Source organism: Pararge aegeria, chromosome 21, assembly GCF_905163445.1.
Source record: "Pararge aegeria chromosome 21, ilParAegt1.1, whole genome shotgun sequence".
NCBI lineage: Eukaryota > Metazoa > Arthropoda > Insecta > Lepidoptera > Nymphalidae > Pararge > Pararge aegeria.
Window position 1 is genome coordinate 11,920,398 of NC_053200.1, and position 27,294 is coordinate 11,947,691.

Consider the following 27,294-nt stretch of genomic DNA (forward strand, 5'->3'; position numbering starts at 1 on the left):
GGCTCAGTATAGCTGCAAACTAAAACGCGCAGCACTGGTTTTCAGCCAGCCCCATTATATTCGTCATCACTGAATCCTCGCAGCTAAACAATAACAATAACAAAATAATCATAAAAAAGAACAATAACATAGAATATAATATATAAACAAACAAAAGATATTTTTCATTAAAACAAACTTATTTACATCGAGAAATACAAAATCATCAAAGAGGTAAATAATAAACAAAATCAAAAATTATGAAATTAATAAACATGAAAAACTAAAAAAAAGAAAAACTAAAAATCTAAAATCTAAAATTAAATGTAATGTGAGTGTCTTTAATGTGAAATAAAGGAAAAATTATATAAAAGTACTAAAAGGTGGGAAAAGTAATAATTTGTTATTTTTTATTTATTTATTTTTTATTTACTGGTGGTTATTGAGATTTTTTTTACAATAATTTAAAGAATTTTTTAACTCTATTTGTAGACGTTATTATACGGCTACGGTACATTTTTAGTATATTTTCACATATATAAGTACAATATGCATTGGTAATGGAGTTAGCATCATTATGCTATAATAATAATAAAACATAGAACCACCACGCTGCTCTAATGTAGGTGGATTGTTGTCTATTATCACAAAACAACATAAAATATGTGAGCGTAAACCCTCTCATGTGTTTAAATGTGCGAGAATTTTAAAAAGTTCTCGGAAAACGTTACATTAGGTTGTCCACACAGGGATATTATCAATCATTTTAAATGCGAAGAGAAAATATTACTCATGCTCCATAAAATACAGCTTTTGTGACATTAAATTTAAAAAAAAAAGGTTAGAGTTCTTTACACTAATCTGTATTGTATAACAGTAGGGGCAATAACAATGACGTCAGATAAATAGTGAAGTGGTGATGGCGCATTGGGTAGGTGCTCGACTTCACTTTCGCATAGGGAGTCGCACAGGACAGACGGTTTTAGAGCATAGACCCACCACGCACCTCGTTGTAGATTGTTTGTAATGACTTTAATCACAAAAAACATAATATTTTGGGTGCTTACTAACTTGCAAGTTGACGAGATGATCGAATTAAAAATTCAATCGCTTTCAACTTGATTAATAACAGCCCGATCCTTGTTTAATATCGACAACCTACCCGCTATGCATAAGAAGTTTTAGTGAATTAATTAAAATAACAAAATAGTACAGTTTAGGCCTATGTTACCTAGCTTTGATGATGCAAATTACTTAATTGAGCTGATTGTCCCGCCCTGTTCAACAAACATTTTAGCGGTACAAAATAGTTTCAGTATGACAGAGCTTGTCCGGAAAAGAACTACCTCCACGTTTATTTCGCGAAACCAAAGTCGATAAGTAAATGGGTGATTAACTTCGAATTTAACTTCGGAACCTCAGGACGCTAAGCGATCTGCAATTATAACTTAAAGCGAACTTCACATCCAGACGGCTTAGCAGCGTCTGGGGTAACATTTAAATTTGGAACCTAACCGTGATCAGTCTCGTGACAAGCCTCGTTCTCGAAGCGGCATATTATGTTATTATCAGATTCACTTATAAAACAAATTTGCAAGCAGTGGCGTGCATAGAGGGTATGCACAAGGTATGCAGATGATACAAAATGAAGAAAATCTCCAAAACAATTTTATAAATTTAAAATGCATATAAAAAAATTCGGAACCGACAGGATTTGACCTGCGACTCTCGGGCAATTTCATTGTAATAAGGACCTTTGAAAAAGTAGATCGAAACTGCAACGTTTCCTACTAAATGACGCTACAGTCGCTATATGACTGATGCGGAAGGTGTGCCTACAGTACTGTGAGAAATGTAATAGCACCATGTTTTTGGCTTAACTATTTTTTGATTTTTTCAGAAGATAGTATATTTAATAGTAGGTAAAACTTTTAATTGAATAGAAAAGTAAATTGAATTGTTATAATTATGTTTTTGTTTCTGTTTTTATTTTTGTCTTTTCTTTTTTCTTTGTTCTCGTTTTAATCTGCTATGTATTTAATCAGTGTTATTGGTGTCAACCATACTATTTGAATTATAATAATAATTATCATCAATCGCATATAACAGCCCTTTGATGGACTAAAGGCCTTTCCCAACAGGAGAATTCGCTCATAATCGCACGCTGGGCAGACGTGACGAGACGTGTTCGCAGAAGATGGTAATGTAAGAACAGGGGACGCTGCTGCCAGTTCTCCGTTATATTCAAAAAATTCTAAATTCTAAATTCATTTATTTCAAGTAGGCCTAACTTATAAGCACTTTTGAAACGTCAGGTCAGTCTGTTTATAGTGACTCCACCACCGGTTCGGAAGGCTGATTCCACTGAGAAGAGCCGGCAAGAAACTCAGCAGATTGCTCTTTTCCAACATCATTTTATTTTATTCCCTAAGTCGCCTCGTACAACACCCGTGGAAACAAAAGCGGTGGTGACAATTATATCCCCGGGGATAAAATATTATCTTTTCCCATAGCTTTATCAACTCTCGGAGCACCAAATAATGTAAGTGTAGTAGTATGTAAATAGTAAACAGGGGTAAACTCCTCCTAATCCGTGTTCCCGTTCTTTAACTGGTGGTCACTTCAATTATATCCCTTGCCAGGGGATATAATCAGGGGATATATTTTTTTCTCCGGCCTGTGCTAGCCCTGCTGTAAGGTTAAAAAAAGCATTTTTGTTCTCCGGTCTGTAAAAAAAAAAACATTTGGCAAGCTATGGGGCCTTAAAGAGGCTGATGAATTTATGCAAAACAGAGGCACCATATTGTTTCGGTATCAACGAACGGAAATAAATAGGCACTTACATTAAATTCCAAAGAGAATTCAAACAAAAAGTAATCCCTAACATTTACGTCCGAGTAAAACAATTTTAATTCAACAAACCATAATCAAATGCTCTACAAATAAATGTTTGTCTAACTCTTTATTTGTAAAAGAATGTTTGAGTTTGACTTAGTGAGACCTATCACACTAACGATTTCAAAGCGAAAGCAATTAAACTTCACAGTACCTACGTAATTACAATTTGTTCGATTTCAATTTCAATTCGTATGTACGTGTAGTTACTTGTTTGGGGAGAGTCTATTGAGTAGACTCAGATCAGACTTGATCAGATTCTCACGAAAATTTTAATAAAACGTACGTCATCATTATTATCCTATTACCAGCATACTCGGGTCTCCTCCTAGAATATTTTGGTCACAGAACTAAGAAAATACAGAAACCAACGCGGCTTCTGTATATAATTATTTATCGACCAATATTGAAGCATCATTCGCTCCGCTTTATGAATGATTTTCGAATAGGCGGCTAAACACTCCATTCCATTTAGCAGTTAAAAGTAATTATTTTACCTCTAATGTTCTAAACGTTTGCCATAAAATGGGAAAATTTTGTGAGCTAGCATCATTCCATTGGTGAGAAGCGCGGGGTGTTTTCACTATTTTTAGACACAATGCACTGCATGTAATGAGCAGAATGAGGTTTCTGCGTGTTCTTTATTCTGTGGGTTTAGGCCGTAGTCTGCCATGCTGGCCCAGTGCGGATTGGTCGATTTCACACAACCTGAGAACATGATGGAAAAATCTCAGGCATACAGGTTTCCTCAATAAAACTGAGTATTAACAAATAAAATATATCGGTGCAAAAAAATGGTCACCTTAAAATCCTCCTCATTTTTTCAAGATGAACTTAAAAATAAACGCAAAGTATTTTAAAAAACCGTTCCCGAAAGTAGATCCCGCTATAAAGAGTACTTTCTGGCTACTGTTATAATAAGGCGAAGGTCATAACACTGTGTTATCATTAAAACAGAGAAGCGAACGAACTCAGACACGAGGTATCTCATATTTTTTGTCTAAATTATAAGTACTCATTTAATTTCACGTACATTTAAAAAATTACGAAGGAATAAAAAGTATTTTGTATTTCGTGCGTTTGGAAACCTAAATCACACAAAGTGAAACGAGCAAGCGGGTGAGTGAAAGTTATGAATATAATACCTCACTGGCGAAACATTCCATTGCAACAAACTGCTGAGGTGTTTGTTATCAAAGGTTATGGGTCTATGTTTCTTACAATAGAATTTGCATTTTTTCGATTAAGTTGGATTCCTACATACAGTGCGTAAAACCTCGCTTCGGTAGGATATTTTGCGAAATATCCATTTCGGAAAGTCGGCACCAAAACTGGCTCGGGTTCTTAAGTGACGAATGTTTATTTCACCATAGGATCCGCTAATGCGTTGCAGGCTTTTGACGAATTTGGCAATATCACTTGAAAAACCTAGTATCAAAGCGATAAAGATACATAAAAAATAAAAAAGCATTTTATTTTTAAAATTTTCATTTCCATATAAGCTAGTCTATTAATATAAGGAGTTTAGTTTACGGTTAATTAAATGTATTGTTACAAATGTTAGTTACTTGCAAGAAACCCAGATTGGGTAAAGGCCGCTTCCAACGATGTCCATTTTTCTCTATCTTTTCCTATTTTGGGCCGTTTGGGCCGGCTATTTTTTTTAACTCATCTTCCCATCGTATCAGGTGTCTCCCTTTGGCTCTTTTGCGTTGTGGGCCTTTCCACAGAGTTGCTCTTCTGGTCCACCACTGGTATGTTAGCCTCGCTAGCCTAGCCTCGATACATATACATTCATGAATATTCAACGACACTTTTTATATAAAATAATACAGCAACAAATGCTCCAGTCGGCAATTTAAGTGACCATTTCATGAAGGTTTTCTGCACCATCTAATCACGTAATATGCTGCCAGCTTTTGAGAAATTTGGGTCCACACCTTCAACAAACCTATCAAAACTTTTTAAAAGATGGCCGTCATAGTCACGTCATATCCATGACGTTTAAATGATCTACCCTCATAACACACGAAACGTTAAATTACTTTATCAAACCCAGGAGTGTTTCAATGGTACTCAAGTATGGTAGTCATTTTGCGAAGGATCCGATCTCAACGAGCTGTGGTGTTTGATCTAAGATATACACTTTAAAGTCGTTTGTGTGATAAGGCTCCAAAGGAAGGTACAATTATTTCACTTCGAACACCCCCATTGTTGAAACTTCAAACCCGCTTTGAACTTCCAACAATACGATTATTGCTTTTCCTTCAGCTTGTTTATCTACTGACCCCACTGCAGACACAATTAAGAAAAGACAAACTCCATATTAAGTCTATGTTTTTCTTAGCTGCCTTTGTCTTTTATATTCTATTCTATTATTTATTTCAACGAAATTTCCTCTTGAACTATTGGTTTCCGAGTTTCTTTTGTTTTGCGTTATACTGTAGACTTTATTTGGAATTTTTAACGGTTGACGAAACAGCTGACTTAGGCAAGCTTGATCATTCGGTGCAGAAAGATGAAACGGTCGAGATATATTTACAAAATTATGTTAAAAAAAGAGGAGTTCAACGAGTTGCCAATTGTAAGTGACAACAATGGCTGGGGTATATAGCTTAAAGGGTCCATTTACGTTGTAAGGCCAAGGTGTTAGAATGGTGACTCTGCATTGGAAAACGCACTATTTGAAGAGACGTGGACAGACGACTTTATATACAAGCTATTCAGTGAAGAAAGAGATGCTCGAAATATTTTTAAAAAATAAAATAGAAATGAAGATATCAACCAAGATACATTAATTTTAAGTGACAATCGTTGAGGCACATAGCTTGAAGGACCTGACTGACTTTGCATTGGTAGGTAACCATTAGATGGCCAGATGACTTCACTAGCAAGACAGGAAAACAATGGACACAAGAGGTAAAAGATTGTCATGATCTTATTGTAAAAAACATTTGAAAGAGCAATCTCTGCTCAAATATATATAAATCTGAGTATTATATAAGTCCTCTCTCTGCAACACATGCCATTGATAATAACAACATGAATCATCACAATAGAACAAGGTATCAAATAGCGAATGTACTCGTACATCAAACAATGTTATTCCAAGATGCAAAAGGTAGTCAGTCTTGCAAATATGGTTAGAATTAATAAGACGCCATATCGAGGAGAGGCATGTGGCGAGAACAACCATTTGTTATAAGCCGCAATACTCTTAGTTATTGGGACGAACGTCGTTGACCCAGAAAACTATACGGAGCAGGAATATATAGAACAAAGAGACAGTTGCTAATGGAATAGAAGTTTCGATTGAATCGCTTGAACGAGATTGAATTAATCCTTGAATTAGAAACTTCTAGGGTCTTTTAATGAAATCATTGAAAACGTTTTCTAAATTAAACATAAAAAGTGTTTTTTTAATTGAGTCTTCGAGTTCCATTATTCACTAAACTGCTATGGGAAACTGTGTGGTTGGGATCCCACATGCATAATGTGAAGTCTACCAATCCGCACATGACCAGCGTGGTAGACAATCCTTTGGTTCAAAGCACTTTTTAAAAAACCCAAAATTATTATTTTAAAAGATAGTTTGCACAATTTAAAATTAAAATTTCAATATTAAGTTATCTTCTACCCTTTCATCATCATCAATTACCGGCCCACTACAGGGCAAGGGTCTTATCTCAGAAAGAGAAGTGCTTAGGCCGTAGTCCACCACGCTGGCCAAATTCGGATTGGTATAGACTTCACACTCCTTTAAAAACATTATGGAGAACTCTGAGGCATGCAGGTTTCCTCACGATGTTCTCCTTTACCGTTTAAAGCTAGTGCAGTAACTTAGCAACTAGCTAGCTAGCAACTTGTAGTAGTTTTAAAATTACTACAAGGTTTGTTCTGACTAACAGACAGAAAGTTTACACTCTAATGAAAATGGCGTCTAAATGAAAATTTTTAAATTTAGCGAGAATACTCTGAAATTCGCGTCACATACAGGGTTTACTTTTAAACAAAGACAGTTAGGAAAGACCCACGGGAACAGGTAAAAAATCGAGTTTGTTTCTGTAAAACAAGGGAGTAGGGTAGTAGTGGTTGGGGAATTTTAGATGGTACGTTGTTATTTAGTCAGGTGAAAAAAAGTATTTTGCCATAAAGCGCTCGGTCAGTGTTCTCGTGTTTTCCTTAAAGGCCTTAGTTAACGACACTGGTCTATTTTGGTTTTCATCATTTCAGAAAATGCCAAATAAGGAACTCCAAAGTCTTCCATGATTCATCCAGTGTGTAAGTTTACCGTATCATCATGACTTTGTTTTATTAGTGCAATCGACTGATTCGCGCATTTAGAGCAAGGCCAAACTAAACCACCCTCCATAATAATAAAAAGATACCAACTCTATTAAAAACTAATCGATTAAAGTAGTGGTCTCGACATCTCTTCGAAGTCCCCGCATCTTTGATCTAATATCTGGCCCACAAGTAATTTCATTAAAACTTCTATACCAGAGGCAAAAATAAATGAAGAGCTTGTGAAAGTAACTTATTAGTTCTACAAGATGGAGTCGCAATTTTTTTTTATTTTATTAATTTCTGTACCCGGCTGCGCTCCGATTTCTTTAAGAGAATTTATTATAATTTAAATTTTGAATAATATAAATTTTAGTTCTTAAGTAACAAATTTAAAGCCAATAGACATGATGATTAATTTGAAAAACTGCCCTATGATGTTCAGATGTATCTTCCAAAAAATTACTTATTTTTGCAGAAATTAAATGTTTTGCTGAAATAAATTACGAATTATATTTAAAAAAATATTTCCCGCGCAAACTGTCATCACCGCAATTGTGACGTCATAGGCAAATTAGAATTTTCCTTGTTCCATAGCTACAGATTATTGATTTTATTATTAGCAACAAAAAACTCGGCAACTTATAGTTTGAACCATTGATTTTACTATGTTTCTTGAAAACACCAAATACTTGATATACGCAGAGATTTCCGGAGTTCAAGCGTTGTAAAATGGTTTATATAGACGTGACGTCATAAATTATTGAAAATAAATACCCAATCTCACTTCGAATATAAATAAAATGCGTTTTCTATAATACATGAATCATATAACATTAGATAAATACAAAATTTTAGCGATTCTTTGTCACTGTCATTATGCCTATTGACTTGAAATTACATTTTACACATGTTTGCATGTGCGAGAATATATATTCTGTTGCTAAGATGAAACTTAACTCATTTGAACTTAAATGTAACTACAGCTGATGTAAAATAACTTCTCTTAAATGTACCTACAGCGGTTGTCATGACAAATTCACAAAAATTTCGTACAATAGCTCGCCAACATACCTCTGTGTGTTGTTGTTTTATGCCAGTTTTCAGGAGTGGGATATTAATACTTTCATGACGATAATGATAACTGCCTCATTGGTCTAGTGACTGGCATGTTCAAATACGGCTCACAGGGTCTTCGGTTCAATTCGTGGATTGTGCCGAAACTTGTATTGGGTTCTTCTATTAAGAAATTTTAGTATCAGTCTGGACTTAGTAAAGTTAAAGATATCTGGAAAGTTAGGATATCGTTAAAGCCCGCCAACCCACATTGGAGTAGCTTGGTGGGCCTATGCCGAGCCAAAAGACTTATAGGTGAGGATTCACCACTTTCAGCTAAACTCCAAAGTCTTGATCATCGCCGTAAGGTAGCCAGTCTGTCGGTGTTTTATAGGACATACTTTAGAGAGCTCAGGAGCTATTCGATCTCATCCCCTTCTCACCATTCTACCATTGCACTTAAAGGCACCGGGCGGGTTTTCCCCCTATGTGATATCCTAAAAACTCGCACGAAGCGATTTGCATCTTCTTTTCTTATACGCATGGCTGGGGTTTGGAAGAACCTTCCGAGTTCTGTGTTTCCTAATTGTTACAACCTGGGTATCTTTTAAACAAGAAATAGTAGAAGTGAATAGGCATTTTCTAGGCAAGCGCGTCCCATCTTAGGCCACATCTACAATTTCCATCAGGTGAGATTGTGGACAAGCGTTAGTCTATCACAGTTAAAAAAAGAAATGCTCCGAATCCGTCTCTTCCATAGAATAGAATAGAATATAATAGAATTTTATTGTTCACTGTTTACACATAGAAAGGCAGTTGACAAGGCCTAGAAAAGTATTCAAAACAATATACCCACAGCCGGGCGTACAATTATATTATTAAATAAGTATAAGATTATTAATAATAATTAAACAAAAGTGATGAGAGAAGAGGTCTGCGCCCAGCAGCTCTTGCGACCATAATAGACTGCTGATGACGATGAACATGCTTGAACAAAAGATAAAAAAGGGTCGGAAAGTTTCTACCTTTTAGCATTCATTCCAATGATCCCTGTACATCTCTTTACCCAGTACTATTAGCACGCTTTTACTGTCGAAGGTCAAAAGGGTAATTTAAGCTGATAGGTACGACATTAGGATGGAAAGTGTTTGTAAGTATTATACTCCCCGTTGCCTGATTTGGCCGAACATAAAAGCTAATGAACAAGTTAATTACATAACGTTTATACTTTAGAACGCAGTTTTTTTATTGATTCACTATCATCAATACCTCAATACCTTACCGGCTCATTATAGAACACGGGTCTCCTCTCACAACGAGAAGGGGTAGTCCACAGTGGCGTGCATAGAGGGTATGCACAGGGTATGCAGGTGATATTAAATGAAGAAAACCTCCAGTACAAGTTGTAAAAAACTTAAGGATAGTCATTGTAAGAGTTATAAAAAGCCTATCAATAAGTTTTTTCATTAAATATCACCTGCATACCCTTTGCATACCCTCTATGCACGCCACTGGTAGTCCACCACGATGGGACAGTGCGGATTGATGGTAAAGGGTAGTATTTTCGTCCTATGTTTTTGATGTACGATGCATTAAAATCTGCAGTTATATTATTTTTTAAATACAGCCTTGGAAAAGTTATATCCAAGGATATAGAGTGAAACAATTATTAACACGTAAAATACATATCTGTGGCATGATAAGTAGTGTATTTTGATGCAATTTTTTTATATGACATCTGTAAAGTTGCATTTTTATCTGTATCTAGGCTTATAATTTAGTAATGCCTTGCTAACTTAAGGCAATTATTTAAGTAAGACACTAAATAAATAAATAAATAAATAAATAAATATACTACGACAATACACACATCGTCACCTAGCCCCAAAGTAAGCGAAGCTTGTGTTATGGGTACTAAGATGACTGATGAATATTTTTATGAATAATATACATAAATACTTAGAATATACATATAAACACCCAGACACTGAAAAACATTCATGCTCATCACACAAACATTTTTTTACAGTTGTGGGAATCGAACCCACGGCCTTGGACTCAGAAAGCAGGGTCGCTGCAAACTGCGCCAATCGGCTGTCAAAACACTGATTATAAATTTATTTTAATGCACTTTAAAATTAATAATTATCATTAAAGTAAACACACAATAGATTATAGAAAGGAGTATGCAAGTAAATTTGGGAAAATTTATATTGAAAATAGGTGGACGCTAATAGTAAAAGCTAAAGGAAAGGAAAATATACATATACTTTCCTATACTTTTGTATGTTCCCCCACTTACGTTATCGGGCTGTCTTTTGAAGGGTCATTTTAAGGGTGGTTTATTAGGGCGGGAACGGTTTTGAGAGTTTATCGCGCTCCATCGGCCCCGATCGCTTTGAACATAAAAGCTAATGTACAAGGTCATTTAACGTCGGTAAACATCGACATCTTTACAGACTCCACGTTCAACTGTAAATAAGACGTAAATATTTTATCAATGTGATAATGAGAGGATTTTTATAAATTTCAAATTTAATTTCAATAATAGGTATAAATAAATAGAAATAAAAATAGTTTTTATTTGCTGGAATATAAATACAAAATTTTGATATAACATAGCTAAAACATTTCCTGTCATTGCGGCGTGCAAATATTTAAATTACATAGGATTACGGTAGTAAATTAACTCATATTAAAAATTGCATTAAAAATATTTATTTGTTAATAGTAACTGAAGAATTTCTTGAATTTACATGTAAATTAAAATGAATGTCTAGAATTCAAACTTGTGTCACAATAAAATGTAAAATTTAAAAATTTACATTTTTGCTGAATGCAGTCAATCCATTAGCTTTTATGTATTTTCATCACACTTGCCCGTAGTAACATCTATATTGTGTAAACATCTTCGCCTTGTGGTTGAATATTATAAATGTGACATCAACATATTGGATATCGGATTGGTGGACTCCACACGCCTTTGAGAACTTTGTGGAGAATGTTTTCATTTTGACGGCCGATTGGTGCAGTGGGCAGCGACCTTGCTTTCTGAGTCCAAGGCCGTGGGTTCGATTCCCACAACTGGAAAATGTTTGTGTGATGAACATGAACGCTTACTTTAGGACTAGATGGCGGTGTGTGTATTGTCGTAGTATATTTATTTATTTATTTTCATGCTTTTGATTCATGCAGGTTTCCTGGTTTCATGCGATGTTTTTCACCTTGCATCGTAGCAAACGGTATTTTAATTGCTTGAAACGCGCTTAGCTTGCAAAAGTTAGAGGTTTGTGCTGGGATTCGAAATCACCCCCACGGAAGTGAAGTCGAAGTCCTACCCACTGGGCTATCACCGTTTAATAATACTTTATTTTTATTGTTACAGACTGCAATCAAGGTGGAAACACACGCCTGTCGCCACGCACAGAAGAAAACTAACGCCCACAAAAACCAGAACCAAAAAGTTACTCCGTGTAAGTATTATTTAACATTTATTTCCATATCTATTAGCTGTTCTCGCAGTTTCATCCACGTTTTTTTTTTTATTTATCGTTCAAAATAAATTGTAACAAACATTTTCCAACATAATAAGCCATCCCTTTAGAAAATATGCGTTTATGGTGAGGATGGCGGGTTCGAAAGTATATATCTTTATGAATAATTTAGCTACTTCATTTTTTAGGTTATATCGTAAATTGTTATATAGGCCATTATTAGGTAATGTTAATTTTTCATTATCTGCTAAACTGGGATATAAATTGCTTAAATGGTAAGTCAAAGTCAAAGTCAAAAATATCTTTATTCAAGTATGGGCCATAGGTGGCACTTTTGATGCGTACATAAGAATTACACGGTAGTGAGATGATGGCGATAACCACATTCGTAAACTTAAAACTAAAGCTACGAGGGTTCCAAAAGCGTCCTGGTCTAAGTTACACAAGATTGCTTACTCATAAGAGATTTTGATTGGATGGATAGATGGATGGTTGGAAAGTTGTCTGGTGATCGATTCAAGCGATAACGACGCTTTTGCACATATTAACTTTATTGACTTTTGTTTTCAACTTTATTTCTCTCTGTATGGACTGTAAAGACTCTTCTTTCTAAATTTTTTGCGGATTGTTTATTAAATCTGCTAAAGATCAGTGTTTTTGTAGAACATAGTATTTCAGTATGACTGGCCATTTAGATAGCGTTTTTTTCTGTATTGGTGTACAGATACAAATACTGCAGGCTGATCTCTTATTATTATCGAATTGAATATAGTTTTTGTTACTTATGAAAATTAAGCTTAATTTGCTATACTCCGCGAACAGCAGCAGAATCTGTATGGTGTAATTTATAATTACTTCGATCCGTAATTTCCATCACAACAATCCGTTTTTGTTACTTCTGAATATAATAATTTTCTTATGGTGCAGAAATTATTAAATTGGTTAAGTATTTTCAAAAATTATGGGTTACAAATAAACAAATCTTTCCTCTTTCTAACATTGATATACCTAGATATAGAGTTAATGGCATACAATAATACCTATGTGTTTTGACTACCTGTCGTAGTTGTGAGCGCTGTGGTCATAAATGGGAGGCCCCGGGCTCGATCCCCAACCAGGGCAATTTGAGAATTTATTAGATTTTTTGCTGGTCTGGTCTGGTGGGAGGCTTCGACCATAGCCTCCGCCAATCGGTTAAGCATTTCGGTAGCATGCCACATAGAAACTGATAAGGTTATAAGTAAATTATAACTATATATGTTATATATAGTTGACGGCCGATGGGCGCAGCTTGCAGCGACCCTGCTTTCTGAGCCCAAGGCTGTGGGTTCCATTCCCACTACTGGAAAATGTTCGTGTGATGAGCATGAATGTTTTTCAGTGTCTGGGTGTTTATATGTATATTCTAAGTATTTATGTATATTATTCATAAAAATATTCATCAGTCATCTTAGTACCCATAACACAAGCTATGCTTAATTAGGGGCTAGATGGCGATGTGTGTATTGTCGTAGTATATTTATATTTATTTATTTATATTTATATATTTATTTATTTATATATTTATATTGGTAATGTAATATTTTCAATCATATTATTAGTCCGGATAAGTAATTATTCGACTGTTCGCAGATGACTACAACAGGGTGGTGCTCCAGACGGTCGACCGGGAACCGGACTCTGATTATATTAATGCTTCCTATGTAGATGTGAGTAAACCTACTTCCAATCAATTTATTTTTCATATAAAATACTTTTAGAGAAATGAAAATGCAATCAAAATTAAAATTATATGAACATGAAAATACACTTTATTGTACACCTAGCACAAGGAAGAATTATCTAGAAGCTAGTTATTTTTTTTATTTGTTTGCCTGATTTGGAAACCGGTAAATAGTTTTGAAGCTGTAATAGCCCAGTTGACTTGACTTTCGGGGGTCCGAGTTCGAATTACAGCACGCATCTCTAACATAGCGTAGCGTCTCATAACTTTTATTAAGTTATGTGCGTTTTAAGTAATTAAAATATCACTTGCTTCAACGGTAAAAGAAAACATCGTGTGGAAACCTGCATGCCTGAGAGTTCTTTATATTCTTCTCAATAATGTTCTGAAGTCTACCAATCTGCACTTAGCCAGCGGGGAAGACCCATTCATGAAGGTTTGCATGCATGAATGACAATTTTCCATAATGTGACATTTACATGCAAAAATCAAAAAAAGGCATATATAACTCCGAAAAACTGGTGGCGTGTGCGGGGAACGAACTGTGCCCCACCAAAAGAGAGGCTGAAGCTCTGACCACTTGGCTATCACTGCTTACAACCTTGACTTTAATGCATTTGAAATACTATCGCTAAATCGTAATAAAATATAATCAGAATATATTTTCTTTGTATACAATGTTTTTCGGTGTTAATCACTAAACGTGAGCTTAACGCTGAATCTACATCAATAATTCTATCTAGGGTTCTTTTTTGAAGTGATGCTAAAAATACAGATAATAAAATTAACTCACATTGCCACTAAACGCGACCGACGATTTAGGCTTTATTCAACACAAATTCATGTAAATTTATCGCATATTTTGCTACACACAAATTTAAATGCCACCTATAATAACCGCACCCGACCTTGTTGAAAATTTGCCGTGTAAATTGTAGGAGGACTATAAAATTCCTGACTTAATTGTAAATACACATGCCACTGTGATTTCGTGGCAACCCTACGTAATAGTATCTACGTTACTGTCCCGGCCTGATATAAAGATATTGATGACCGAGTAATAATGTTTTTTTTTTAATTAAACGAGACCGTTAAATTAATTATTAAATTAAATATTTAATAATTAATTTGTATATATGTATGTTTATTTAAATGCACCGCATACCTCTCTTCTTGAGCTGTTTTTAACGCCTTTGGTTGCCTGTAAGAGATCGCTATGTAGCGATAAGGCCGCCAAATTGTATACTTTTTGTTAAATTTATACTTATAATTTTACGATATGTTTATGTGGTGTACAATAAAAGTGTATTCATTTATTATAACGACAAAGACTCGTGAAATACTTTTCTTGCAAGAAACAATAAATTGGAGAAAGCGTCACTAACAACACTAACTATTTTCATTCATGTTTCATTCGCACCAATTTCACCACTAGTGGTGTTATTTTACTTTTAAACTCTGGAAAACAACGCATTCGTCATAATCATAAACTATATCTTGATGGTTATCATATTGAAATTTCAAAAATATTGCTTAAAAACGATTATTTATAATGGTGTGTTTTTAAAACATCCTCGCTACCACACAAAACTGTCTAGCAATTTGTATTAGTATCATATTAAAAATAGCAAATATTTACGTTCCATTCCAAAAAGATTATATCGAGCCAATATTTTACAGTTTACGACTTAAGTAGACGAAAACACATTTAGCGAAAATTACTAGTAATGTAATATTTCAAATTCGTCACAATTCGGAATTTAAAAAAATTATCATCATCATCGCTCTTGGCCAATTCCTCCCTGAGGAGAGTCCATACCTCCTCTCTCATTAAAGAGCTGATCGTGATCTTACACCCTCTACCATAGAATTAAGAACATACAGAACCCTCATTCAGCCTATATTGCATGGAGTGCATTGTGCCTAAAACAGCAAAAACGCACGTCTGACTCCACACCCGCGTGATGTTGCTGACCTCACAAACATTTTCATTTTCCTCATTTTGTGGTAAACGTTTAGAACATTAGAGATAAAATAATTACTGTCAACTGCTAGTTGAATAAAATGACTAACCGTATGTTCGAGAAACACAAGGGTTTATGATGCTTCAATATTTGTCGTGTACACGGTCTGTATGTTCTCAATTCTGTACCCTCTGCGATGCACTTACTAGATGCAGTTTGGCAGGCTTACGATTATTATCATTTATGTTAGTAATAATAAAAAAAAACCGAGGACTGTATACGCTCTGTAAGCCACGTGGCTAACCAACGCCAATTTCCTGACTGGAACTGAGATTTCATTTTCCAAAAGAGGTCTTACTTTCTATTTATATGGTACTACCACGTGACACAATTTTTTTGCGATTGTTATACCATAGAGGTCATAACTTAAATACTATATTTCTTTCACAGAGTATATTAAAGCCAAACGCGTATATAGTGACGCAGGGGCCAACAGAGGAGACGGTGGTGTCCTTCTGGCGCATGATATGGCAGGAACGCGCTGCTGCCATCGTCATGCTCACCAAAACATTTGATTTCATAAAGGTAAGATAAAAATCGTCATAATCACAACCAATAAACTATTAAAAATAGCTATTAAAACTTCGTCAAACCATTACCAGCCCACTACGGGGCACTAGTCTCAGAATAAGGAGGGTTAAGGTCGTGGTCCACCACGCTGACCTTGTGCGAATACACGTCCTTGAGAACATTATGGAGAATACGCAGGCAGGCCTTCCTCACGATACTTTCCTCCACCTCACATAGACAGACTGCACCAGTAAATACAGTTGAAATGAAATGAAATGAAATTTATTGTTAAAGTATTAGTCATTCTACAATAGTGTTGGAAATCCTGAAGTAAGTTTTAAAACCTGTGTCTCAGGGTCCCCGCTCTACTCCGTTTACATTTATCTATCTTAACAAAGAAAAACAAAGTACCTATAATCCAACATGCTAATAATAAAGTTGCTAATAATAAAGTAGTTGTCACCACCCCTACTCATCCCGCGGGTGTTGTACGGGGCGAGTAAGGGAATGTATCGGAAAACGGGCGGCAGCGATCCGACTGCCAAGCGTGGTGATTATGAACAAACACTCCCAGTAGGAAAGATCTTCATTCCAGCTTTTGACTGTTATTGGCAGTGTTGGTAGACTCCCATGGTGGACGGATGACGTAAAACTAGGTAAAAGGAATGGCTGTATAGAAGCAGTGCAAAATCCAAAAAAAGACCAATGTCCAGCTGAGGACGCCCCGTCGTTGGGTGATGTTGATGATAGACATACTATACTTTTATACCAGAAAAGCAACGGGATCGTGTTCTCGGGGATTTAATATTAACATTTCTTAAGCACATCATTCTTCATTGCTAGATTTATCATGTCAAAACTTTGCATGCAGATAGCTTGTGTGCCGGCAACCGACATTGAATACAATTTATCCTATAAAATATCTAAAAAGTCTCCTTGCTGGATTTATAAAAATTACCTTTGTTCCACTGAAAAGTTCCAATAACCCATTCACAGCTAGCCCGATCTTGGAACATTTGGTTAAATTTAAATTCTGAAAAAGGAAACGCCAAGTATTTTTAAGAACTTAAATAAAAGCGAGTGGGGTTTCGGCTAACAGCTAAACATATTTTTCCTTGAATTTGATTCAAAACTAACAATTAAAACTATTACAAAAAATTCTGCTCTTTTTCTAAATTTAATTGGCACATTTTAAACACTGCAGCCTAAACGGAAAGCAACGTTTTAAAATAAATCTTTAAACTTGGGTTCCATTCCCTTGGGTTCTATTACCAAAAAAAGAATAAAATGACCCCTTCTAACCTGCTCAGTTTATTTTACTTTTAGTAAATACACAGAAATTTGAACCCTGCTGCTCTACGAGTATGTTGAAGCTGGACAGTTTTACAAATTTATAATTTTGAGGGAATGCAAACTGTTTCCATTACTCACTGTGTGGAAAGACGTGCTGTAATAGATAGCGGAAACGAGTGGGTACTAAGTCATATCAATAATCTTCCAAGATGTTAAGGTTTCAAGATTTTGTATGGTCTGTATAGAGTATATAGTAAGATACAAAGAGTATCTTCACACATCACATGGCTTTTTTCGCGTAAACCGTATGTCAATTTTGTTTTGATTTTTTATTCCACTACAAGTTAACCCTTCACTGTAATCTCACTGTAAATAGGGTGTACAACGGTACAATGGCAGGAGGCTAACCTACTCCGGATATTTGTTTTAGAATTAGTAAAGCTTTTTGTGACAGCTCATACGGGAAAGTACTACGGTGCTTATGCCAAGCAGCATAATCGTGTTACGTTCTGAAGGGTTTCGTTGCCGGTCTAATTTCTGGCACGTGCGGCTTAACAAGCGATGATAGTCTAGTGATTAGGCTTCGGCCTCACTTTCGGGGGGCCGTATTCGAATCCTAGCACGCACCATTAGCTTTTCTAAGTTATGTGCGTTTTATGCTAGTAAAATACCGCTTGCTTCAACGGTGAAAGAAAACATCGTAAGGAAACTAGCATGCCTGAGAGTTCTCTACAATGTTCTCAAAGGCGTGTGAATTCCACCAATCCGCACTGGACCAGCATGTTCACTGGTAGACAGCCACCTAAACTCTTCTCATATGTGGAAGACCAATCTGCTGTGGGTCGGTAATGGGTTGATATGATGTGGCTTAACACCTACGCCTCAGTTTGATGGACAGCATGGGCCACAGTTTTGGAAAGACTTCCTTGCATGGCTTGCGAAGTGTTGCACTATGTCTATCTCCTTTTTAACAAGCCATTTATAAGTAAACCCTTACGAATTAAACTTATTCTATTTACGAATTCCTTTATAGCATTACATCGTCCCAGCACACACAAACATAATATGAACACAAACTTCTGTCCCAAAATTTACATACATTGGTAGCCGAAGCGGCGCGTGCATTTTGAGACAAAATTGAAATTAAGTTACTCCATTCCACTTGGCCCCGTTCCTTTTCATCCTGATTATACTGTGAATTCGTCTAAATAATGGTGCTGCCACACGCTTGCGCGAGTCTCGGTTCACACATGTCTAAACTCGACAAATGCAAGCCCGAGCTAGCAAACGTTGGCATTCGCAATCCGCATGCTTGGTAGACATTACGATGCAATGCTACATTACACATAACGCGAATAAAACAAACATAACACAGTGTGTGATGTGTATTCTGCTCGCAACATCATATAGGTGATATTGTACACTATTATATAGTCACACTATTACTTATATACCTACAAACTATTTCCTGTGTGATAGAGATAAATTCACGTTTTTGATGTCTATTTGTAATTTTGCATTATACAGAAGGCGATAGGGTCATACCCGTACGAGACAAATCGAAGCACTAATTTTAGTACCTACAATGCTAACTAGTAATGTTTGAGTTATGTGAATCCGTTTTACCTTACAATTAACTATGTAGGGTGACGCTTTGCGTAAATTTAATTGTTGGAAAGTGCTCTAGGTAGTACCTATATAGAACCTCTAAACATTGAAGGAGACGGTCAAACTACATCGGTATTTTTGATGAAAACCGACCAATCCTTAATGTGCATTTTCACGTTTATTTGTTTTAACTGAACTGGGTAATTAAAATTATTCGAACCAATCTGACGTCACTTTGGCGCAAATTCCAAAAATAAACTAAACGTCAGTCATGCTGTAAACTTCCTTTGTTTCGTAGATATAAACCGATAGTTACTTATTCTTATGACGACAAACAACGGCCAGATAGGATGAGATGATCTATAAGTACCAAGAATAGGAATATTGAGATTCTCTTTAATGAGGTACATTGGACAATCACGCTATGAGGGAAACATCTCTGGAAAAATTGAAACATACGATGAATGCAACTAAAGTAGTGCCTTGGCAAGAGTGTGGAGACGACTTTACAAAACGACACCCTCTTTTGTGGGAAACGAATTAGTGAGCATAACCCTACGGTTATACGGGATCGTAGTCATCGGTTGGCGATGCTAATGCACTAGAAATATACGATGCAAAAATGTAGAACTTGGTTCAGGAGTTAGTAACTTAAAGTATTTTTTTTTTGTTCTGCGACAAGTTCGCTCTTGACTTTAATATCACCTGTTGGTCACTATGCAGTCTAGAATGATAGCGGGCTAACCTGGTAAAGGTTCATCACCATCAGCAACCCATTACTGGCCCACTTTAGGGCTCGGGTCTCCTCCTACAATGATAAGGGGGTTAAAGTATTCATTATGGAGAACTGTCAACATGCAGGTTTTCTCACGATGTTTTCCTTCACCGTTGAAGCTTGTGATATGTGAGCTGGGGTTCAGATTCGGCCCCCCTAGTAGTTACTTAACACGCACATAATAACAAATTTAGAAAAGTTAGAGGTACGTTCTGGGATTCGGAGTCCTACCTACTGGGCCATCACCGCTTCATAGAACCCATACCCCTTTTTCTTTTCTACGCGGGGTTGTACGAAAAATTATCTCCGGCTAAATCGTCTGGCGCCATGACTTTGTCGGTAACGCGGAAACCAACCACGGCCAAAGCATCCCAACATCCCAGAGAAAATTCAGAAATTTATAATTCCTAAGTATATTTTGCAATATTTTTATTAGGTAAAATTATTGCCGCACCAACCCGTTCCTTATTAGAATTAAAAAGATTAAGCGGTAAGACTGCCTTTGCACACCTAAACTATTTTTTTTGTTTTTATATATTGTGTTTTTTTTCGTATTTTTTTTGGTTGTGCTATAAAGAATTTATTTATAATAAAAATAACAGTCTTGTGCCGCTTGTGTCCAGAGGCTCCCTCTACCCGCTAGATGGCATCCGTCGTCCTCGTCGGATCTCCTCATTCGTAATTAAATATAAAATAGAATAATGAGCAATATTCTGGTAAACATATTAAATTAAAATAATTAAATATCACCAATGGGCCATCATAATAAATAACTTATAAAATTGAGCACTATAATTAAAAAGTATAATTTATTATGCCTGTTATTCCCACATTAATCTCATTAACTCGTCCACAAACAATTAAATTCGAACACTTAATTTACATTTACAAACAAAATTGAAACTACAGTTTCCCATTCAGCCCAGACCATAATAAAATGAATAATTTTTCTTACCGCCATCATTTTTATATAATCTTTTCTATTATATATGTGAGTGAAATAAAGAGAGATACACTTCAGCAGAACATTTAAAAAACTGATCTATCTTACTCTTCTTATAAATGTGAAAGTTTGGATGGATGTTCATTACTCAAAAACGCCAGAAAGGCTCAGCAGATCTGGATAAACATTGGCACAGAGATTTTAGATTTTAGTAAAATATGAGAACATTAGAAGAACTCTCAGGCATGCAGATTTCCTCTCGATCTTATGTTTTCCTCCACCGTGAAAGCAAGTGATATTTAAATTGCTTAATAACGTCAAAAAGTTAGAGGTGCTGGGATTCAAACTCGGCCCCCCGAAAGTGAAGTCAAAGTCTAACTTTTGGGCTACTGCCGCTTGTGAAAAAGATTTTGTCATATTTGTCAAAAGACATAAATAATTATGTCGCAATTTCTATATCCTCTTTGTCGATATCGATAAAATTTTATTTCATATGAAGGAAAGCATAATCAAATTGTTTTTAACCTCTGGAAAAAATGAGGGCATCATTTTTACCGTTAGCAAAATATTATTACTTTTATTTTACAGCCCGGTAGAGACTCCCGCCTCAATAAGCCTTGAGCGAGTTTTTTCACCTCATTTGGCCGTGCCATCATAGCATGCCGCTATTTCTGCGGTTCGACCCCTCTTTATATGAGGAAATATTATTACGTTATGTTTCGCTGGGAAAAAGCGTGCAATATAATATTATTGAATTTTTCTTAGTGATCTGTTTAGGCTAACCGCGTTTACACGCCATCTTTTCTGATCACAATCCATATGTAAGTTCGCAATAGCTATTAAGCTAGCTACCCGTCACTACACAAACCTCTCTACGGTCTGAGGCGGGGTTTCAGCTGTCCCGATCCCCTCTTATTAGCGCGGGAAGCCCAAGCAATCTGTTGGGGTGGTTGGTAGTCCGGTAGGAATGCAACGGGTTACCCGAGCGTGTAAAAAAGCCAACAAGAGGGACATGCCGTGGTAGTTTTTAGTTTGTGTATACCCCCTACAGAAGGGGGAGTCTAACATAACCTCCGTCCTAACCAAGAAAGCTTTTCCACTCGCCAAAAAAACAGTCTCGCAATAGAAAATTCTTTATCAAGTTTCGATGTCAAAGTAAAATATACCTAATGTTGTTCGCTTTAAATTCGTACTTTGCGTACAGTAAAATTTTATTTTGCAATGAAAGCTGTAAAAGTTTGAATAAAATTAATGATAAATATTGATTCAAAGCAACAATTTATTATCAATTCTATAGCTAGCGCTTTTGGTGGGACATTTCTTAGTCAAAAATCTGAAGTACAACATTCACAAATCAAAGCTAGTAATATTAGGTTATTTGAAACTACAGTTTTCCATTCAGCCACACACCATATTAAAATGAAGGTTTTTTCTTACCGCCATCATGTTTATATAATTTTATCTATTATGTAATGCAAATGCAAACCTTAAACTAAGGTTACAAAAGTATTGACTTTAATGACGCAAAATGGTATTTATTGAACACTAATTCATTAAAATTTTGCGTATTAGTTATTTTAGATAACAGGTTTTCTGGACTAGATTATCAATTAAATTAATTTATTAAAGTGTATTTACGCGGTATGACACTTTCAAATGCAGTTGACAGCATGGAAGAAATATGTAATGTATAATATTACTTTATTTGCTTACCACCTTCGACTTGTCTCGATCATTATTGAAAATACTATAGGTAAAATAATATTATCTTAAGTAACGATAACAGCTCCTAAATTGTTCATTAAAAAGCAAAACACTTAGCGTGCCGAACAACCTTTTACCTAGACAAAATGTAAAACAATTTGTTTATTATGTAAACCCGAGGGATGCGTCCCCGACGTCGCAAAGCGGGCTGATGTTTCAGCGAATATTTTAATATTTTCTTTCATTTGACCCTACTCTGGGACACAGACTTATCTGGCAAGGAAGTATTTTCATGCGACACGTATTTTTAACCCCCAATCCAAAAACGATGGGGTGTTATAAGATGTTTATGTGTGTGTATGTGTGTGTCAGTGCGTATTTTGATTCAGGTTTTTTTTACCTTGAGTTAGTCAGGTGTGTTTTTAGTTGGTGAAAAACGGTTTAAGATGGCCGCCACAATATGACGGATTACATATTTTTTCACAACTCCCTCAATACCTATATTGAAATAAAAAGAAAGGTCTGGATTACTAGAATACAATGCAATATGACAAATTTAAAATGCGATATATTTTTTCTTTTTTATTCCAATAAAGTTAGCCCTTGCCCCTTGGCTGCAATCTCACACACTGGTGAGTCATGATGCGGTCCCACAGATCGCACCGATGCGCTAGGGAGCCTTCCAAAACCATAATATTTAGAAATAAACGATGAAAGTTAATAAGATTCATAATAAAGAGCGAAAATTTCAATATAACTTACGTCGTCCGAGTAGGAGAAAAGTTTTCATCGAGACAAAAATGTCAAACAATTTGTTCGCTAAATAACCAGATAGACGCTCCCCAACCTCAATAAAGTGGAAGGAATACTTGAGCGAATATTTTCTCTTCATTTGACCGTGCCTTCATACTTCGTAGCGCAGCTTAGCGATCATACAGTTCAGAAGCCGCCATACAAACCTTAAAGCAAAGGTTTGTAAACATTTTAAAGAAATAAATAAAAATACAAATTACATATTCTTACAGTATTCAATATTTTACAAAGCTTTATTTTACAACTTTCTTGGAAAAATAGAATAAATAAATATATAAATATAATACGACAGTGTACACATCGACATTAGACCCAAAGTAAGCGTAAATAATATACATAAATACTTATAATACGCAGACACTGGAAAACATTCATGTTCATCGCAAAGATTTTTCAGTTGTGGGAATCGAACCCACAGCCTTGGACTCAGAAAGCAGGGTCGCTGTTCAATGCGAAATTTGGTCGTCCGAGTGTTCATATATGATGACTACAGAAGAACAACAGATGGTAAAACAATCATTTAAATTTTCACCTATAGTATGTATTAATGTGATGAAAATTTAATTATAGCTGTACATCAGTGTTGCGATGTCTTAGCTCATTCTTTTTTCACTACACACCATACTTAACGCCCAGTGTGCACTGCGGAAACCTACAGATTCTCTTCGTACTTTCTTTTTATAACAGGGTTGTGCGTTTTAAATCATCATTTTTTTTTATGGGCATGTCAAAATAACAACTAAAAGAGGAATGCAGCTGCACAGCATTGAGCCGTATTCCTCTCTCTTTTAAGTATGTTATGTGCTTTTTAACAAAATAAGGTTATCAATTCGGTTGCCTTTTGTTTTGTTTCCTCAGAACTGTTTACAAAATTTTACTTGGCACCGACTCAAAAACGTTGTAGAAAATATATATTTCGTGCTTTTTAGTTGTATAACAAAGTCGATTCATTTCTGTCAAAAAAAAAATTATCCAAATATTTACCATCGGTAAGATTTGTTTAAAATACTAACACATAAGTTCCTGCTGTGCGGGTTTGTTCGTAAGTTCTGACGTTGACTGAAATGACTGTTTATTATCTGTATGATTGTTTAACTGCGTTTTTAGGAAGGCGGCATTATTATGGGAAAAGCCTCACATAAGAAAAAATCTTATTTCGTTTCAGTTGTACCGTAGGGCCGCGATGTCTTTGCTTATTCTATTTGGATGCCACTCAGAATGATTCCCATACAAGTGGGAGATTCTACAGCCACTTATCTTACTTTTATTTATAAAAGAGCTACGCGTTTTAGATCAGTACGATGAAGGAGTTTATTATTTTTTAATGGTTTAGCTCTAAATTTAACTCCGTTTTACCAGGCGCGTTTGGTGGTTTAATTTTTACAAATATGGAAAATTTGCTGTTGGCGGCTTTCTTTGACCGCATTTATTACGTTTTTTTTTTAAATCCCGTAGAATCCATTAGTTTTCCTGGAATAAAAAGTAGCCTTTGTAACTCTCAAACCTTTCATCTAAATCTTTGCCAAAAATGAAGTTGATTGGTTGCTTATTCAGTGCGTTAAAGAAGGACAAACAAACAAATATACTTTTGCATTTATATTATTATTCATTACCATAGAAAAATATTCATCAAAAGTGCCTGCTATAGGCCTATTTGAATGAAGTTTCCTCCCTCAAAGTCAAAGTAAAGTTTTGACTTTGGCTTAACTTTGAGAGGGGGAAACGAAGTAAGTAGGAGGATGGGGTGGCAAGGCAGTGACACTGCTTTCTGAGTCCAAGGTCGTGGGTTCGATTCCCACAAATATGTTGTATGTTGTGTTGGTAAAATGTTTGTGTGATGAACATCATTGTTTTTCGATGCTGGGTGTTATCTGTATATTATAAGTATTTGTGTATATTATTCAACAATTATCTTCGTACCCAATACACAAGCTACGCTTACTTTGTGTGTATTTTATTTATTTATAACTCTTTCGACTTCTTCCTGTGCTATGGTTATTTGTTAGACCATGTAAGCCTTAAGTATGTGAAACCATGTCAATAATTTCAAATGGCAATGGGGTGTAAATTATGATATGAACTTATCTTGTTACCACAGGGTTATGTTAAAAAAAAAACAATTGCCTTTTATGTTTTATGAAAATGACACAAATTAAAACTCGGCATTGGAAGAACTTTTTTTGTAGTCCCGAACTGAATTCAAAAATTTTATTTCAAGTATCAAATATGACACACCATGACCCGTGTATGGTCAATGTCCTTTATATGTCCTTGCTGTATATCCGTGGTGTATGTCCTTTATATTGTCGTAATAATTATTTGTGAAGCCCTCAAACAATAGTTAATTGTGCTTCTTGTCTGCAGGTGATGTGCGTCCAATACTGGCCTCCGAACAAGGAAAAGGACGAGACCTATGGTGACATCAGCGTCGGTATCGTTCAGGAAGAGGAGCTTGCGAACTTCCACATCCGCACTTTCCGACTCTACAAGACTGAAAAAGATGTATGTTGTTTTGTTATTATTTTATTCCATGATATAAACTTCAACGGCCTCCCTGGCACAGCTGTGAACGCTGTGGTTTGAAGTGGGAGGTCCAAGGTTCGATCCCCGGAAGGTGCAATTCAAGAATTTATAATTGCTGAATTTTCGCTGGTCTGGTCTGTTTAAAGGCTTCTGTCAAAGACGTGCGAAATAGCATTCCGGTACGATGACACGTAGAAACCGATTAGGAGTATCGGTTTAATATTACTCCAAACAGATTAGCGCGTTACCATCTTAGACTGCACCATCACATACCAGAAGGTGAGATCACAGTAGAAGGCTAGCTTGCAGTGGAATAAAAAAAACAAGTTCCGGGTAAGGAAGCAATGCCTTAAGGCGAGTACCCCAAAGCTAAACAATTCGGAAATGACCCGTGGTACTACCATTTATTTGGTTATGCTGATATTGCTATTTCACCAGGGAAGGTTTTACTTTCGGTTGTATGTAAAGGAAACAAACTTGTCTAAGGTCTATTTATATCCGAGCGCTTTCAGTAGAGTAACAAACTTTGTTCGTTTCCACTTGTCTCGCAAGGTCGTACCCTGAAACAACTTTCGATTTCAACACAATACTGTTTATGTTAAATCAAAATGGTCACCTGTATTTTGAAAACAAATCTAAAATGAAACCTGAAACTTATTAAATAAGTGTTGTGACAGTAGAGCAATAATGCCTCATTGGTGGTTAGCTTGTTTAGCTACTGCTCACGAGGTCCTGCGTTCAAATCTCCGGTTCAAAACTTGCAAGAAATTGGGTTTTTCTGTAATTCCAGTCCGAATAGGAAATTGGCGGTGTCAACCCCGTGCCTCCGAGAGCATAGTTTCACTAGCTAGTGATAACAGTCGTTAAAGCCCACCAATCACTATTGCAGAAGCGTGGTTGCCTTAGTTTAGACAAGAGGCTTGTTTAGAGCATTGTTTGTTGTTTATTGTTATTAGGTACACAAAACAGGTAATAACTAAAAGTAGATCTAAATATAAGTAATAACAAGTTTTGTTCTAAGCTACAACCCAAAGTATGTGTACACAACTTGGAATTAAATTAAACAGAAAATAAAGATACAATTAAAGTTGAAGCAAAAAAGAAACACTTAAAAAATAATATATATATCATTTCCCTAAAGATTATGTGGAATAGTGCTTAATAATTTGATTTTTTTAAATATTTATCCTTTTGTTAAAAATGACAATATTACGATTACTTGATACTAAATCATTATAAAGGCGGCACACGTGAACTTAGGGGTTGTAATAGGAAGTATTGTTCTTGTAGACACTTAGGGCAAAGGGTTTAAAATATTTTAATCTGGTATTAACGCGAGTATTTATAGTAATGAGCGAGAGCAAGACGGAAGAATCAATTTGGAAGTTAATGAGCTTAAGTATTGGGAAGTCGAAAGGCTGAGGGTGGTAGAGCAATAAAAATGAAATTCGTTGTTAGCAAAAATATTTTAACGATAATATCATGTACGTAATTTGAATAGAAATACTTCTGTCTAAAAAGTAAAAACGAAACTGCAAGACAGAGAAATAACACAAAAGGCAATAGTGGACAAAGCAACAGAGACGGTAATGTGAGACAGAAAGCGTTTGCGAGTATTTTGCTGAGCTTGATAAAGTATCTTGCCGTTTAATCCCACGTTATATTAAGTA

General features: G+C 35.7%; 1 protein-coding gene across 1 annotated transcript in view; it reads left to right on the forward strand.

Annotated features, from left to right (window-relative positions):
* Positions 1-27,294, forward strand: part of LOC120633289 — a 188,628-nt gene that overhangs the window by 151,838 nt on the left and 9,496 nt on the right. The window contains exons 4-7 of the mRNA XM_039903469.1: positions 11,600-11,687; positions 13,341-13,417; positions 15,846-15,980; positions 25,466-25,603. Coding sequence (XP_039759403.1) covers positions 11,600-11,687; positions 13,341-13,417; positions 15,846-15,980; positions 25,466-25,603 — 438 coding nt within the window. The remainder of the gene's footprint in view (positions 1-11,599; positions 11,688-13,340; positions 13,418-15,845; positions 15,981-25,465; positions 25,604-27,294) is intronic.